General features: G+C 29.0%; 1 protein-coding gene and 1 long non-coding RNA gene across 5 annotated transcripts; one reads left to right on the top strand and one right to left on the bottom strand.

Moving 5' to 3' along the window:
• The first annotated feature begins 233 nt into the window (after window positions 1-233).
• On the top strand, window positions 234-8262 carry LOC110616965 (pentatricopeptide repeat-containing protein At1g63400). Of its 4 annotated transcripts, none has more exons than XM_021759523.2 (3): window positions 255-3628; window positions 4033-4085; window positions 7982-8262. In XM_021759523.2, exon 1 carries the CDS (start codon window positions 446-448, stop codon window positions 3095-3097), a length of 2652 nt encoding a protein of 883 aa, XP_021615215.1. In that variant the 5' UTR covers window positions 255-445; the 3' UTR covers window positions 3098-3628; window positions 4033-4085; window positions 7982-8262. The 4 variants fall into 4 exon arrangements, 3 of the variants coding, with proteins under 3 accessions (XP_021615215.1, XP_021615224.1, XP_021615207.1); XM_021759532.2 differs by having other exon boundaries at window positions 255-3633; XR_002488295.2 differs by lacking the exon at window positions 7982-8262 and having other exon boundaries at window positions 234-484; window positions 4033-4386.
• Window positions 8263-17397: 9135 nt separating this feature from the next.
• On the bottom strand, window positions 17398-18509 carry LOC122721691. Its single transcript, XR_006348416.1, has 3 exons — window positions 18234-18509; window positions 18038-18124; window positions 17398-17612 (listed from the first exon to the last, which is right to left on the bottom strand). It is a non-coding gene; the product is annotated as an uncharacterized LOC122721691 (long non-coding RNA).
• Between the last annotated feature and the right edge of the window lie 647 nt (window positions 18510-19156).

Below are 19156 nucleotides of genomic sequence, written 5' to 3'. Positions count from 1 at the left end.
TTTATTAATAAAAATAATTAAAAAAATATTTAATAAAAATTAATTATTTTAGTTAATTCTGTTATTAAATAAAAAAAATCAAATGGATAACTAAAAATCAAATATTTCAAAAATTATTAACAGATAATCAAGCCCATTATAATTTACATCTATTATTAAAATAATTAAATTTTTTGATTAAGTTCGATTATTTAATTATAACAGAATAAACCACACCCTAATAAATTGAGGTCGGTTCAATGGAAATTACTATCAAATTCGAGCATGCGATTTTTTCGCGGTGATATTGCTTATGCATTTGTGGACCGCCCAAGAACTCAATCTGGTCCAAAATACCTTACGAGCATCTCCAACTTCATTTCTTCGGACGACAAATGCTTAGCTACCGACTCTTCTTTTCCCCCAAATAAGGCAAAAGTTTTCAGTCACTCTCTGTCGGCACCGGATGTCTGCTAAAGTTCTCCGTCTGGGCGACTTCCTTAAGGTACGATATTGTTTTCCTTTCCTTGCCCACTCACAGACTTTTTCCCTTCTCAGTGTCATTTACATCCCTAAAACCCTAAACCTTCTTTTCATTCAACCACATTCTTATTCCTCTCAATCTTCCAATTCTAAATACTCTGATTATTTACATCAGTTTTCTCCTTTTAATTTTCCCAACTATGATTATTTGGGCTCTTTGAATTCGAATGAGCGTCGATTAGTAGTCGTCGGATTATCTAAACTAATCAAACAACAGCAAGGATACATTTTGAAGGGATTTTACCGCAACTTTTGCCCCTATTTGTTAGTGAAGATCATGACACTATTAAAATCCCGTAAATCTGCATGTGCATTTTTCAAATTCGCATTTCAAAATGACTCCGATACTACTGTTAAGTCATGTTGCCTCGCCGCACATCTCTTGGCTGCCGAGAATCTTCAGCTCCTCGCACAAGATGTTATCTCCTGGATTATTTTGAGAATCGGGGCCAGCAGGAGTAGAGAGTTGGTGGAGTTTATGTGGGCTAATCACCATGAATATGAGTCGGATTTCTCACTCCTCTATACCCTTATGTGGGGTTTTTTGCATTCGCAGATGGTTTATGAGGCACTAGAGATTTTGGATAGGATGAGGGAGGTCGGCGTGACGCCAAGTTCGTCAGCAATGACAATTCTTTTCAGGTTGTTGCTTAGAGTGGGTGATTATGGTAGTGTTTGGAAGCTTTTGAGGGGCATGATTCGTGAAGGTCCTCGCCCTTGTAATTTTAATTTCAACGTAATTATTCTTTGTTTTTGTCAAAAAGGATATGTGAGGATTGGTGAGAGTTTGTTATATGTTATGCAAAAGTTTAGTTGTCAACCAGATGTTTATACATACAACATTTTGATCAGTGGGTACTGTACGAGGGGAAGGACTTCAGATGCTCTTGGCGTGGTGCATTTGATGATTAAGAATGGTTGCAAACCTAGCTTAGTTACATTCAACATAGTCATAAATGCATTTTCCAAGCAGGGAAATATGGAGGAAGCAAGAAAGATTTTTGAAGGGATCCAAGAGGTGGGTCTTTCTCCAAATGTTGAAATGTATAACACTTTAATGAATGGATACTTTAAGGCAAGTGATGTTGACCAAGTAAACATCCTCTACGAAGAAATGAGGAACAGGGGTTTAGCTCCTGATGGCTCAACTTTTAATATATTGTTCGCAGGGCATTGCAAGTATGGGAGAGAAGAGGATAGTCACAGGTTGTTGAGGGATTTGTCATATTTAGGTTTTCTTCCAGATTGTTCACTGTATGATATTACTGTTGCAGGGTTGTGTTGGGCAGGTCGGTTGGGTGAGGCCATGGAATTTTTAGAGGATATGCTTGAGAAAGGAATACCTCTAAGTGTAATTGCTTTTAATTCAGTAATCGCAGCTTATAGCCGGGCAGGATTAGAAGAGAATGCCAATAGAGCGTATAAAGTCATGGCTATGTTTGGTCTAGTTCCCTCATCTTCAACATGCAGTTCTCTGCTTCTGGGTTTATCCAAGAATGGGAGACTGCAAGAAGCACGGGGGCTCTTGCATATGATGATAGAGAAGGGCTTTCCCATCAATAAAGTGGCCTTTACGGTGCTTTTGGATGGGTACTTCAAGGCAGGGGATATTACTGGCGCACATAGTCTGTGGCATGAGATGGAAGCAAGGGGAATATATCCTGATGCTGTTGCCTTCTCAGCATTTATTGATGGCCTTTCCAAAGCTGGACTCCTGGAGGAGGCATATGATGCATTTTTAGATATGTCAAGGAAAGGATTTGTTGCTAACAACTTTACCTATAACTCTTTGATCCATGGATTTTGCAAATGTGGTAAGCTCCATGAAGCATTGAAGCTGGAGAGGGAGATGAGGCAAAAGGGTCTTCTTCCTGATATTTTTACAATCAATATCATTATTAATGGATTTTGTAAAGAGGGCAGAATGAAGGCTGCCATTGATGTCTTCACAGACATGCATCGAATTGGGCTAACCCCTGATATTGTCACTTATAACACATTGATTGGTGGGTACTGTAAAGTGTTTGACATGGTTGGTGCAGATGAGTTCTTGAATAAAATGTATGCCAGTGGATGGGACCCAGATATCACATCCTATAATATATACATTCATGGATTTTATAGTACTAGAAAAACAAGTCAGGCTGTGATGATGCTGGATAACCTTATTGCAGTCGGTGTTTTTCCAGACACAGTTACGTACAACACTATGCTGAATGTTGTTTGTACTGACATACTGGATCGTGCTATGATTTTAACCGCAAAATTGCTTAAGATGGCTTTTGTTCCAAATGTTGTTACAACCAATTTACTACTGTCTCATTTTTGTAAGCAGGGGATGCCTGAGAAAACCTTACTTTGGGGTCAGAAGTTAAGCGAGATCTCCTTTACTTTTGATAAAGTTTCATATAAAATTATGGAGAAAGCCTACATTAAGGTACAAAACAAAGTCAAACCGTTAAGAGCAACATCTGCAAAAAGCCTGTTTCTAGACTCGCTTATGTATATTACATATGACTATTTTCGTAGAATTTCAACTAACGGAAAGACAAGTCAGGATCCACAAACTAATTGAAAAAGGTTTTAGTGGATCCTGACACTTTGTTTTGCAAAGAAGTTTCTAGGACTTAGTTCTTATGTTTTGCAAGGATCTTTTGGACATTTTGAGGCAATGGATTTTATGCTACCGGTGGAGATGGAATTTGAGTGTTTTGGTTGAGATGGTATTGGTGGAGACTGGTCAGCGTACTTGAATAGCACTAAAGGAAACTGAAAGAAGAGCGGGTCAAATCCATGATATACATGTGCAAGACGCTAGTTAACATATGACCATCATCAAATCTGCTGGATAAACTTTTACATTGTGATTTTTGTTGGTTATTGGATGGTGTTTGTAATATTTTATGGTGGGATGACCAGCCTCATGCATGCTATTTGTCAACAACATTTACATTTGAAATCTCTTGTGGAACTGCAACCATGCATTTATTGGTATGGAGCCAGAAAAGAGCTGATGGACGATAATGGTCTCTAGTTCATTTCTGGGCTAGTGCCTGGTGATAGGGATAGGATGGTGCACGTTATCACTGGATGACTCCACTTGGAAGTAATGTACAGCCCCCTCTCCATTTCTGTTTGTGCACGTATTCTCTTCCTAGGATACAGATTCCATTTTATTAAGGATTTTGCTTTTATTTTGTTCTTCTGCTTAATGATCTCATTTATGTTTTAGGGCGTGACTACTAGTTAGTAAATTTGTCATTGAATGTTTGAAGTGGTGTGAAATGGTGGAGGATTTAGATTTTAAGCAGCTTATAGTGTAAAGGTGTAAATTTTGAAAGACTTATAGCGTAAACTTATCTTGATTATCAATTTTGCCCGACTGTGTCTTGTTATTATTATTATTATTATTATTATTATGAGAAACCCATCATTAATCTAGAGAGAGAAAGGTGCAGTGAGATTGGCTTGCTTTGATGACAACCCTAATCAATTTCTTACTGTTCACAGATGGCTTGCAACTTTTTGATGCCATGGCTTTCTCAAGAATAGTGGCTTCACAGGTAAGCTTTCGTATTTCTGCAATGAGATAGATTGGCATGGTTCTAAGGTATAGTGTAGTCCAGTAGTTAATTGCTTTGTGGTTGCTGGTGCTCCAATATTTGCTGCTCCATTGTACTCTGTATTACGATAATATTGGTAACCGGTAAATGCCTGGAAACAGTTTCTTCGGTAAATGACGTTATATGCTTGATCATTCTTGCTCGGTTGTTGGCTGGTGGCTTTTGATATATGTAAAATTGAAGAAGTTACATTTACCTATGCTTTTTGCCAATTTAGGGATGGTAGATTTTAAATTTGTGAATTAGGAGTTGAAAAGAAAGATATTTGTAAATTTGGGATCAGGTGCCAAGATGGCAGTGGAAAAGTGTGTTTGGTGTTCATTTAACAGGCGCCAGACTAACAGACTTCAGTGTCTGGTACTATTTTAATTTTTTATTTTTTTAATTACTAATATATTATTATAATAATATTATAATTAAATAATACTAATTATAAATTTATGTACTATTATTAAATAGATGTATAAGAGTACTGAATTAAATAATTAATAAAAAAATTGATAAATTAATTAATTAATATGAATATTTAAAATTATAAAAATTAAATTTATTTTTTATTAAACTGTTATTTAGAATTATAAAATAAAATTATATTGTAATTTAAATAATTAATAATAAATAAATAAATAAATTAATATGAATATTTAAAATTATAAAAATTAAATTTATTTTTTATTGAGTTGCCATTTAAAATTATAAAATAAAATTATACTGTAATTTAAATAATTAATAAAAAAATAAATAAATTAATTAATATAAATATTTAAAATTATAAAAATTAAATTTATTTTTATAGAATTTTATAAATTATGTTGTGATTAAATGTTGTATGTGATAATGTGATTGTTTATAATTTATTAAAGATAATAGATTTAATTAATTTATTCTGCAATTAGATTAATTAATTAATTTATTTCTCTTTAATAAATTATAAATAACTCAGTGTTCTCATATAACATTTAATAGTAAGATAATATAATAATTTTTATGCGAATCGTTTATAATTTATTAAAAATAAAAAATAACTAAATTAAGTAATTAATTCAATGAAGCGAACTTATATAGGTTTAATAGCAGTATAATATTATAATTTTAAATATTTTTATGTGTTGTCCCTTTACTATTAATTTTTATAGTATTTTTATATATTAAAAATATTTTTATAAAATATAATAATTATTTATAACTAATCTTAGTATTTTATAAAGTTATGAAATAACATTAAACGTGTACGAAAATATTGATACTATTTTATTACAGAATTACTATATTAATCTATTAAAATAACAAAAAAAATTTATCATTGAACAAATTTATATGATATGATTCAATGATTTTTATATATCTAATCGCAACATAATATTAATTTTATAATTCTGAAATTATATAATTTCAGTAATTTTTTATTTAAATATTAATAATAAAATTTATTAAATATTAATATATTAAAATTATAAAAAATATTTATTATTATAAAATATAATATAAATAATATTTTAAATAAATATAATATAAATATATCATTAAATTAATAATTTTATTTATATTATATTTTTTAATTATAAATTTTTTTAATATATTTTATTAATTTTATTAGGCAGTTATTATGCAGTGTATATAATCATAAAATAATATTAATTTTATGATATTAAACATAATTACAGAATAATATTAATTTTATAATATTAAAATTATATAGGGCTTATAATATTTTTAATTTAAATATTAATAATAAAATGTATTAAATATTAATATATTTTATTATTAATATTTATTAGTAATAAAATATATTAATAATTAAAATTATAAAATAAAATTATATTGTTGTACGCAATCACTCATTGTTATTATTAATAAAATTTATTAAATATTATTATATTAAAATTATAAAAAATATTTATTATTATAAAATATAATATAAATAATATTTTTAAATTAATATAATATAAATATTTTATTATAATATATTAATAATTAAAAAATAAAAAAAATAAATTATGGCCTACGGCACTTTACGCGGCACAAGAACACAATTTAAAAAAAAAAACAACCGAATGAAAAAAAAAAAGAATGAAGTGGCGCCAGACCACAAATCTGTCACCTAAAATGGCGAATGTTTTAGGGGTGGTCCGTTAGGGCTTAGATTTTGTGCGTTTAGAATTTGACTGCCATTTAGCAGTGGGAAATTGTGTCTGGTGCGTTTGTAAATCGTGCTAGACCGTGGCCTGTCAAAGAAGCGCTATGCTTGGCGCTTGTCAAAAAAGTGCCAAGCGCATGGCGATTCTGAAAAAAGTGTTCGCTTGGCTCCACCCGCCTCGCCACCCTAAATGAATTTTTTTTTTAATATTAAAAAAGTTTGGCACCGCTTAAACAAGCGCGAGACTCCAATGGTTGTCTTAGGCAATCATTTAAATTTGATTTTATAATTTTTTTAAAAATAAAATTTAAATATAAAAAAATTTAATTATTATTTTAATATATATAATTGTTATTAAATTTAAAATTTACCAAAATTTTATAAATTTTAATATATTACTAGCTATAAATTCATAATATGAGTCATTTATATGTATTAAAATTTAAAATTTTCAAATATTTCATAATTTTTTATTAATTTTTAGGTGAAATTAATAATTTATTATAAAAAAATAATAGTGAAAATAATGATTTGAATAAATTTAATTTAATAAATAAAAATGATATTAATAATAATTAAATTTAATTATACAAAATTCATAATAATAATAATGCTTCGGTTTACCAAGGATAGATATGCATCAAATATCAAATATATGGACTCAATTTGATAATGAATTTAAAAAATGTGTTAAATTATTTTTTTTTTTTCATTTTGATCTTATAGCAACAAGCTATAAAATACAGTAATTGACAATATTCTTATGCATTTTTCAACCAATTGAACATAAATGAAAATGGCTATTTCTCAACCAATTGAGCATTTTTCGCCAATTAAAATTGGCTATTTCTTGTTTCTGTTTTATTAATTTTTATGACTACGTTTCCATAAATCAAAAGAATAAATTTTGTAGTTTATTTTTTTTTTATTTACTAGGCTTTATTGTTGCTTTTACGAATAATATTTATTTTAATTATAGGCTTGAATTTATTTATTTATTTATTGTTTTTGCTTTTATTCTTAGTAAGAGTATTATAAAGAAAATGAAAGTAGAATTATATATATATATATATATATATATATATATATATATATATATATAAAATGAAAAGCCTCCTTGAATTATGAAAAAGAAAATAAGTTTGTCTAAATTATTTAAAAATTTAGCTGGCGTCCTTTTAAAACTATGCTTCTTGATTAAAATAAAAAAAAGAGAATTTTTTTATACTGAATATTTGAATAAGAGCATATGAGTGTCTTAGTATCAATTTTTTTTTTTTTTTATTTTATGGTTATTTTTATTAATTCTAAAATATCAAACTATTTTCTTGGTTAATTGATATATCTGCTTACCTAGGAATCCATGAACCAAACAAATAAATTTTGCAGTTTTATTTTTTTATGACTTGTTAAGTCTTATAACTCCTTTTTTGATGCTATTATTTTGAATGATAGACTTGCATATATTTATTTTTATTTTTATTTATAGTAGCATTAAGAGTACTGTAATAGAAGAAAAAAACTTTTTTTTTTTAATTGATAAGACTACCATGAATTATGGAAAAAATTATAAACTTGAGTTAAAATATTTAAAAGTATAGGATATTTTGCTAAAACTATGTCTTCTGATTCTTAAAAAAGAAAATTCAAATTTAATTGTTTTAGCTTCTGATAACCGCCGAGTCTTACACCCGCATAGGTTGAGTCAAGGCCCACGAAAGCAGATTGGGCCCTGAACCTGGAATGCCCCAAGGCAGGCCTGCCCATCGGTTTCGGCCTGAGCCCCGACATGCATGATAGGTCGGGTTGTCCACGAGCCCAAGCCCGGTAAGAAGGAGGCCGGTCCGGTGATGGGACATGGGGAGAAACGAGCAAGTCCCGTATTTTCGCAGCCCTATTCGCATGCATACTGGAGAAAATTAAATGGCCGCATGACATAGGTAAGGTGACTGACGATAGGCCTGTCCGACAGAGGCAGATGCCACAAAAAGGCCATAATGCGTCATTAGCAAGCCAGAAGAAAAGAATAAAAGGGGGAGAAAAGAGACGCTTTTCAATTTTTTCTAAGCTTACACACACATACTAGAAAAACCTAATTCTCTGGATTTCAAAACATCAGCTTCATTGTATAAAATTTTATCCAACAATTGAATTTTTATTTTTTTGAGCTTTAAAAGAAAAAGTTTATACGGTACAACTTGAGAGAAGAATAAAATAAAATTTACAAAATTTTTGAATCTTTATATGCTTTGAAACAAACTCTTAAACAATACCATGAAGAATTTAATGACATTATTTTTTCTATTGAAGTTGATAAGTACATAGTTTATAAATGATGAATGGGTGGTTACTTGTTATATATGGTCATATACTTATATTTGATATAAAATATGATATAACATATATAAATCTGATATAAAATATATAAAGAGATCAAATATAATTTGGGATATTAAAATTGGAATGATAGTTGAGTTTCTTCTAAAGAAGCTTAGACGTCTCAATGTCAAACTAGTGAATCTCCCATATAATGCTCATTCTCACAAAATAGATATTATATTATTGCTCAATTTAAATATGCACATATTAATAAAAAATTGTTGCATTTAATGAAATTTTCAGATTTGATATAGCTTATGTTGTATAAATTAAGCAGATTTACACCTAATCTAATCATGATCATTGGGTTACTTTAGTCAAATTTAAAAATTATTTAAGAGGTATCATGAATATTCTATATAGTGGATGTCCCACTGTATTAGAAGAATACAGTGATATTAACTAAATTTAGATTCAAATGAGATAAAATCTACTAGTGATATGTATTTAATTGGTGGTGCAATTACTTGAAAACTAATTATTATTATCAAAACCACCATGGAGTCATAGTTTATTGTTCTGAAATTAGATGACAATGAGACTTGAGTAGTTAAGAAATTTCTTAGTAAATACTATGTTGAGAATAAAATCAATATTACTTGTGTATTGTAATTGTCAAACTACAATAGCTATTATAAAGAATAAAACTTTTAATAATAGAAATAGACATATTTGTCTAAGACATGATATGGTTAGCATGGTTAGCCACTGCTGAGAAATGAAATTATATCCATTAATTATGTGGAATTATAAGTGGATTTGGCAAATCTTTTGACTAAATTTTTAGAAGTTAATAAATGAAATGTCAAGGAAACTAAAACTTAGCCCATCTAAAATTAAAAGTGATAGGAACTCAATATTCGCAATTGGAGACCCATAACAAAGATTCATATGGGTAATAACAAGTCACTTGTTAGTTTTATTAGCACTATTTAACGTTATCCATTCCTATAGTGCGAAAAGTGTTAGACTGCATTAATGAGAGAATGTGTCGAAAGCTCTTAATAATATCCGTATCCCTTGTGTATAAATTAGAGTATACATTTGATGATATCTATATAAGTGTGGAATCTATATAAGTGTGGAGTGTGGTCGTTTTTACGAGATTGTGGTATAATCTCTAGAGCACTTATATGAACTATCAGGCGTGCACATGACCTATTAGAGCAAAACAGCATTGGCAACAAGACCTATTAGCACAAAACACGTTGATAACAAGATTTACGAAGTGTTATGAGATTGATGGGATATTAGCATGAAAAAAAGAGTTTTTATTTATAGAAATAAAAGTTTCACTAATTACTTTATACGTTAAGTCTTATTAATTTAAGTCTGGTTTATAGTTCAAAAGGCACCAGATTCGAAACATATACACTAAATTTCTAAATTCAGCAACGAAAAATCTTTTGATATATATGGGGGATTGTTATAAAATGAATTTAAATTTCAAAAGATTTTATAGTTGTTGAAGATTTTATTTGTTAGATTTTTTAGCTGTTGTAGGTTTGATATTTAAATCTAATATTAGATCTGATCATTATGATTTTATTATATTCAAGATTTTTATAACCGTTTATAGCGACTATTTGTTTAGTCATGTGAAAAATCTTTTGAAATATGTGGGGGATTGTTATAAAATGAATTTAAATTTCAAAAGATTTTATAGTTGTTGAAGATTTTATTTGTTAGATTTTTTAGCTGTTGTAGGTTTGATATTTAAATCTAATATTAGATCTGATCATTATGATTTTATTATATTCAAGATTTTTATAACCGTTTATAGCGACTATTTGTTTAGCCATGTGAAAAATATTTTGTATTTGTGAGAGTGTTTTTGGTTTAATAAAATTATTTGGGTGTGTATGGATAATAAATTTCATTTAGTTTCTTAGACAATTTTAATTTCAATTGTCAATGCTGTTAAAATTATGGGTTGCCTGCCTGAGTTCTGAGAAGGAAAAGACATGCAAGTTGTGAGCTTTCTCCTCGTATAATTGGGGTATACGACACGGTGAAGTTTCCGAGTATGAGGATTTTGGTATCCCTGAATAGTCAAGAGTTTGATTGCTCTTTCAACTCTCGTGCCGAACTTTGTTGCCTGCTTGTGGATTTGTCCTTGAAGTAGTGAAAACACTTCATTTTGTAATAATCTCAATGGCTGAAGCTTTTTCAGGACTTGAAAAAAGAAGAGATATCAAAACAGGGGAACCAGCTAACAAAGTGGAAACTAAATTAGGCCAGCGTTGAAGATTATTATTTTTAAGGAAGAAAGCTAAATAGACGGAAAAACGGGACGAAACAACTAGGAATTAGACTGAGGATTTCTGATAGAAAAGCAAAAAGCCTGGGGAAACCCTGGGGAATATTTGACGAATAAATGATGAAAATGAAGCAACCCATATGACGAGAAACAACAGAAATATACAATGGAGGATATTGGTTGGCAAAACAAGTTGTATTATATTATAATGATAAAAAAATGATAAAAAAGAGCAAAACACAGATATGCTCCTCAAATGAACGAATTACCTAATAATAAGGATATTTTGTCTAAAGAGTGGGTGGGGTTTGGAACTTGGAAGAGACCTCCACCAATAAGCTTGTGAAGACTTTTTTTTTTTTTTTTTGAAAGAAAATACTTATTGGGAAGACTTCGGGAATAGGTTTATGCAACTTTCCGATTCAAATATTCAAACCCCAGGACTCAGAAGCAGAAGGATTTTGAAATTTGACCGATGAAAAAATTAGATGCCAGTAGAAATAAATAAATAAGAGGAAGAGGTAGAAATCCATGGATATTTGGAATTTAGGACATGAATAATATTAAGGCGTCAATGGAACCTATTTCTAGGGCTGAGCGTAAATCGGTTTAAACCGAAAAACCAAACCGAACCGATCGATTTCGGTTTAATAGTTTGGTTAATCGAAAAGTTTGGTTCGGTTTGGTTAATATTTTTTAACTTATTCAGTTTTCGGTTCGATTCAGTTTAAACGTGTTAAATAACCGAAAAATCGAAAAACCGATTTTTAATATATTTTTATTATTTAAAACACTGGTTTGATTTATATTTTTAAATTTTATATGGATTTATATGAATTTTTTAAATATTATCCTTATATATTCAGATAATTTTTATTGATAAATTTATGTGAAACATTTATTGAATTATTTTACTGAAATTAGAAGAAAAAAATTTAAAAAAATACAGATTTTGGTTTGAATCGAACCGAACCGAACCGATTTTTATCGGTTCGATTCGGTTCGGTTATATTTTTATAATCAGTTTTTTCGGTTTTTAATATTTTTACAATTCAATTTTTGGTTTTTTCGATTCAGTTGAGTTCGGAACCGAACCGACCGATTGCACAGCCCTACCTATTTCCACACGAATTGGCATTAGAAAATGCATCAGGCTCTGCGCCCAAGCGCAGGATTTGCTTGAGATTTTCTATATAAAAGCAATGCAAGTGTGGTTGGGTGTTTGGTAACTTGTCAGCTTTTGCTCTGAGAATTGCGATATAAGTTCGTGCATTTATTTCTTAGAAACAGAAACGATAGACCGTAATAAGATGCAAGTATGCATTTTCTTGGCCATGTCACCATCAAAGGGGAATAACAATCAGTATCAGATTAGGGAACATTTATTTACAACAGAAAAGAAGAAAGGAGTCGTTTTAATTTACTTTTTTTTTTTAAAAAAAAACAATTTAATTATTTGACTTAAATAATTCAGTTGAATACTTTAAATAATGATTTTAACTTAATTAATAACAAATATTTTTTTATCCTTATATTTCCAAATGTTACTCTTATACAATTAATGTGCAATTGTAGAGTTGATTTTTTGGATAATTCATGTGCAATGTAATATGCATGCTGCAACGCCAAAAGGAACATAAAAGCTGCTGTGAGTTGGTACAGTTATGGGCTTAGTGGACAATTATTATTGTTAGGTTACTTGTTTATCTAAATACCTGAAACCAATTGCTACAGATCGCCCTATGAACATGAGATACATTTCGTAAATATATGAGTGGAGATTTTGTAAGGAAATGAAGATGAAAAAACTCTCCATCTATACTTAAGATAAGATTTTTAGAGATTTTAAATAAATTTCAAACCTTTAATTTCAACCTACTATATTGGTGATAAGAAATTTTTTCTCTTAAATACTTTTAAAAATCTGTTTTTTTCTTAAATAATAAAAAATATAATCATTAAAGTGTAGAAACAAAAGAATTCTAGACACATATCATATTTTAAAATATTTTATTTTAATCTATCTTCGACCAATAAAATGGTGACGGTGCATCCAATGAGTGAAAAGTCAAGGGCGTTACTCTTTTCTTTTTTTCAAAGTTCACCTGCACTAAAACAAATTCAGGATAAAGATAATTCTTGAAAGAAATATAAGTGATTGATCTCTTAACAGTCATGTGCCCTGATCCTTCTCTAGTCTCTGCTAAATACAGTAATCAATCATAGAGGAATAGACTTACAGTTGAAAACAGAGTCTCAAAGTGCAGCAATTTCAGTTTTCACTCTCGAAGTCGGTGGTGGCGCGTCACGAGACGGCAGCTAATGACCACATAAGATGTGTGTATGAGTTGACTGAAGATCGAAGAGGGATGCAGAATAAAGAGAACGTCGGAGAAGAAGAAGAACGGCACAGAGAGAGCAGAGCATATGGGGCTTACAGGTTACAACTCTGTTCATTTTAGACATGGCTCGGGTCGGGTTTTAGATCGCAAAAGCTGGGTTTTCTTTTTTTTCTTTTTTTCCTCCAAATGTCTTTATATCCATTGGTTTTTTTTCAAATGCACATTGAATGTAAAATATCTTAGCCTAATGGCTCTGTTTTGTTTATAAAAAATATTTTTTAAATAAAAAATATTTTTTATAAATAATAAGAAAAATTACTTTTTAATTATTGAATTTTAACGAAATTAACACTTCTAACTCTATTTTGGCGACCCAACACTTAAGTCTCTCACTTTCTTTTCCGTCCAAATTCATAGTACTTTCATCTAAAATAGCTATTTAGAATACGTAAATTGACAATTGATCCTCAGTAAAAGTCTTTATATTTCAAAATTATAAAACCCAAACTCAATGCATATTCATTGTAAATTCTTCTTTTCTTCTTTCTCATATTATTTCTCCAACACTCCATCTATTCAAAATCACGAAACCAAAACCCAATACCTTTTCACTGTAAATTCTTCTTCTTCCCATTCTTCTTTCTCATAATAGAATGCTTTGGTTCTTGATTAGATCAACGGTTGAGTTTTGGGCTCATGATATTAATGTTTTTAGGGATTTTAGATGCGGAAGAGGATAAAAAATTCCTGGAGAGAATCTTATGGTGACTTCTGCTTATACTATTAAGTATGTCAAGGGCTTTTAAGGTGGGAATTGGAAGATTGATAGTGGTGGTACTGATCGGGGAATTGGTGGTGGAATTGGAGAGAGAAGGGTGTTGAGAGAAGTTCACAATGGCCTTTTATTGCAAACATTTTACTGCTTATGATTTGGAGAAATGAGGCAATTTTAGTAAATATTTCTTCAATACCTAGGTAAACATCTATTCTCTCATAATATTTTAATCCACTTCATAAGTTTACGAAATTTATGAGAAAATCAATAAAATTAAAAGGAAATTGAGAAGATACGAGGAGAAGAAAGATCAAAAAAGAAGAAAAAAAAGAATTAACAATGGGTAAAAGAAAATAGAAAAGATATGAAAGAGAAGAAAGATAGAGAGATTTAACGTTGAAAAGATTTTAACAAATTCATTAAAGGCATTTTTGAAAAAAATTCTCACATCTTATACTCTTTGATTAAACGGCTATTTTGGACAGAAAGATTATGAATTTAGATGGAATAGAGAGTGATGGACTTAAATGTTGAGTCGTTAAAATAGAGGGACAGAAGTGTTAATTACATTAAATTTCAGAGACTAAAAATAATTTTCTCTAAATAAGATTTTATGTGAAAAATATTTTTAATAAAATAATTTATTTCTTATTATTTATTTTTAATTTAAAAATAAAATATATTAATAAATTTATATATAAAAATATTATTTAAGAAATAATTTTTTTATAGTTTTTTTTTAATTTTATGATTTTATCCTTTAAAAGGCATATATCCTTTTAAACACCCTTCGTTATAAAAGGATATGCTTTATACTCAAAAGTCTCAATCAAGACATAGTATTAACAAAAATAACTTAACTAAATAATTTAATTAGATGGAACCCTTCATTTAGTGATTAATATATGTACCAAATAATGAGAGTTGAACATAAAATTATAGATTATATTGGAAAGATAGGGGAATATTGAGATTTTTTATAATGCCGTTTTTATTTATTTACAAATAATTTGTAATTGATAGTTTTATTATTTAAAATAGATGATAATTTTATTATTTTAAAAAGTAATTTTATAGTTCAGAAAATCTTAAAGGATATATATAAAAATGTAGTGATATTAAATTTTTAAGTAAAGATATAATTTATATGGTAATTTTATTATTTAAATTAATTTTAAAATTTGCAACAAAAATATAAAAAAAGTAATTAAATTAATGAAAATACAATTAGATTAATTTTAAATTAAAATTATTAAAATAACATGTTCAAATCGTCTTTTCCTTTTAATTAATCAAATTTTATAAAAAGTATTAAAATGTTTATTATAAAACTAATAGGAAGCAATATTTTTTAATATATTAAAAAAAGTAAGATGTTGTAATGTATTAAAAATTAAAATTTTATAACATATTATATTGGAAATAAAATAAAAATTATTTAATTAAATATTAATTTAATTAAATAATTATTAATAATAAATTTATACAATATTTGTTATTTTTTATTTTACATGTAATTTATATCATATATAAAAATGGAAGAAGGGAGAATAATAAAGTTATATAAAATATTTATATTTATATTTATTATAAATTATTTATATTTTAATTGATTATAAAAATTATGTATAAACTTACTATTATTTAAAATTTTATTTTCATTAGTTTTTTATTTAAATATAATTATAAAATATGTTAAAGTTTATCTATTGTAATTTTTATAAACTCTATAATAGATTAGATCAATTTTATCTTATCAATCGTATTATTATTCTTATATATATTAGTTTTTAATTTTATATTATTTTTATATATAAATATTCTTATAATGTGTGATTAAGCAACATCATAAATATTCTAATCAGAATGGTATCAGAGTTATTTGCTCTTATTAACACTAAAAAGTCATCCTTTTTTAATGTTTTGAAAATCGGAACGTTACCGCGGTTAGAATTCAGATCGACTTAAGATCGCCAGAATCTATAGTAAATCTACTATATATCATGTTATATCTAATATAATTTCAACCATAATTATAAAAATATATAAAAATATTTTCATCTTATAAACCAAAACTCGATATGTGCATACAAATATAATTGAAAACATAAACTCATATTAGAGTTCTCATCAAATGCTCCAGTATGGTCATTATTACATATCTTAGTTTGATTCAAATATAGCTTAAACTTAAAATTTTTACACAATAAGATCATAAATAATAGATTATAAAAAGAAAATTCGGACAAAGCATAGTTCTAAACAATAATATATTACATGTTCACAACTATACTATTACATCAGAATTATACTATAACTCATTGTTGACCTCTCGAGCTAACTATGGTCTTGCAAACTTGGAGTTTTTTTTTGTAAAAAGTTAATATTCATTGAGAAAAGAATCGAGAGCCCAAAATTCAAACACCCAGCCACAAAACAAAGACTCTGTGGATTTCACAAACATAAAAAACTAAGCCCATCAAGGAGCCTAAAAGCAAGCAAAAAAAAAAAATAGTACAGGCTCAAAGAAACCTGAAATCCTAGCTACAAAGGAGGAAGCAAAACAAACTTGCCGCCGTAAGGCTAAACGTCAAAGAAGGGGCCAAGATGGTTGCCACCAAACAGAGAAGGAGACATACTGAAGCTCATACAACCCATACAAGCGGCTTTCTCACCCATCAAAGGACCAAAAAACCTAATAGCAGAACCGAAACGTGGTTAGAACTTCATCCAAGCTATGAACGGTCCATTGAGAAAGGCTCGCAGACACTATAAGCCTTAGGATCGACCTTCCAAGAAACAAATAAAAAAGGGAAGAGGTCATCGAGATTCTCAACAAAGAAGAAATCTTGACAGCCAATATAGGTAGATCTCTTTCTGAAGTACCATAGACGAAGACGAAAGAAAAACAAATGTCATCGAGATCTGAGATTTGGAAAGACAGACATCATCAAGATCTTAGTCTTCTCTTCTCACCCGAAGAACATACAAGTTGAGATGAGGAAGGATTAGCTCACCTGCATGCAAAAAGCATGGATTTGCAACCCAATAAAAGGAGCTGATTATGTATATATAAAACTGTAACACCCCCTACCCGGTTGTTTAATTAACTGAGCCGGAGACATTACATTCTACAACAATTCTCTTATTTTTCCTTTATTTTATATCATGTAAATCATGGTTTTTTTTTTTTTACCCGAAAATTCGACAGAGTTTCCTCTAAAATATGGACATTAATCCCACCTGTGAATAGTAATATCACACTTCTATCACTTTCAACCTTAACCCCCAAACTCCGTTCACCATCAATACAATTTCAATCCAGATCAAACACTTCATAAACCATCTCAACACAAAAATGTATACGAATAACCAATATTTACATCAACATTAAAATATTCAAATACATCTAATTCAAACCATATACACATTTATCTCTAAAACTTTATGTACATGCCATATTTCCACAATCAAGTTCATATGAAAATTTACAAAATATACCCCAGGATACTCAATGATGTAACTCTGACTGGGTTGATGCAGATCTTGCTCTACTGTTCCTTGAATCTACAACCTGCGCGAGGAAAAATAAATTCCAACGCGCTAAGCAATTTGCTTAGTGGTGCTCAACCCTCTTTTTTTCTTATAGATAAAACATTTAAATCATATTAGTAATTCACATAGATATACATATTTTAATTTCATCTAATCTAATATCTCTTCTTTTTCTTTTTTTTTTTCTTGTCACTATATCTAACCAAATTATTTTTCTATCCAAGAATATAAGTCATTTCATTTGTTCCATAACCTAATTTGTGATTAACTTACATATTAATTTTAAAATTTTCTATCTATTAAATCTCTTATTTCTCAAACTTTTATTATACAAATATAATTAATCTATTATTCACTTGGTCTACTTCTACTAGGATAGGAAAATTTGAAATAAAACCTAATTAACAAATTTTTGAATTGATTCAAATGGGGTTGAGCACAAACCTTAGAATTTCCAAAATATTCTACAAGCTTTACTTCTCTACTCTTCCTTTTCTTTCCCTTTGGAACTTTCACTTTTCCTTTCCACTTCTTTCTCATGAAAAAAAATAAACCAATAAATCAAATTAATACAATATTTCTCATAAATATTCACATAAAATAATAAGAAATAACCCTACAACAAAAACCCCTAACATACCTTTCAATTCCTAATCCTTGGTTACTATTCATTCCCCCCTCACCCTTTAAATTTCTCTTTAATTTCCCTTCTTTTCTTCAAATTCTTCTTTGGAAAGGTGCTGGGAGAAGATGGAGAGTTGATTAGAGATGAAATTTGAAGAAATTAGTGTAAAAGAGAAAAGATGGGAGAAGTGGGTTTCATGGTTGATTGTTCACGGGGAGGAGGAGAAAACAAAAATGGGAAAGCTTCTAGTCTTTTCTCCTTTATTCTTTTCTTTTTTTTTTCTTTTTTTTTTTATTTGGTTGTGCCACTTGGCTTTAAATTAAAATTTAATTTAATTAATTTTTCTTTTCTTTTCTTTTTCTTTTCTTTATTCATATTCTTTTTACTTATTTATTATTTATTTCTTTATTATTTTTTATTTTATTTTATTTTATTTTTTGGATGTTACAAAAACCCTACCCTCAGGTGGAAGGGAATAAAACCCACTCTCTGGGTAGGGGGAAGAACCGATCGTCCTTTGTTCAGAAGGGGCAAAAGACGGTCATATGGAGATGGCAAAAGGAAGCGCACGAGCCGCATAGGAGTAGGAACGAGAAAAAGAACCGATCGTACTTTGTTCAAAAGGGGCAGAAGACAGTCACATGGAGATGGCAGAAGGAAGCGCACGAGCCGCAGAGGAGTAGGAACGAGAAAAATGAGTTTCTCTCTTTTCTGTTTGAAGAGCTACTAGAGTCTAGTAAGCATAAACATAATATAAGATAATTTAATAAAATATATGATCGTATAAATACGTCATAATATAAACAATTCACATCATATGAATTTATCGCAAGTAACCCTCCATAATTCAAATAGTGCTTGGCTTACAATGGATGCTCCTCAAAACTTCCTCTTAAACATAATGTAACATATCCATAGTGTCAGAGGCGTTCTGGTTT

The sequence above is a fragment of the Manihot esculenta genome, chromosome 1 (assembly GCF_001659605.2).
Source record: "Manihot esculenta cultivar AM560-2 chromosome 1, M.esculenta_v8, whole genome shotgun sequence".
Lineage (NCBI taxonomy): Eukaryota > Viridiplantae > Streptophyta > Magnoliopsida > Malpighiales > Euphorbiaceae > Manihot > Manihot esculenta.
The sequence above is the reverse complement of the archived record's forward strand: the minus strand, read 5'-3'. Positions and strand labels throughout refer to the sequence as shown.

Coding starts and splice junctions, on each gene's coding strand:
- LOC110616965 (XM_021759523.2), top strand. CDS start 446: ATGTCTGCTAAAGTTCTCCGTCTGGGCGACTTCCTTAAGGTACGATAT.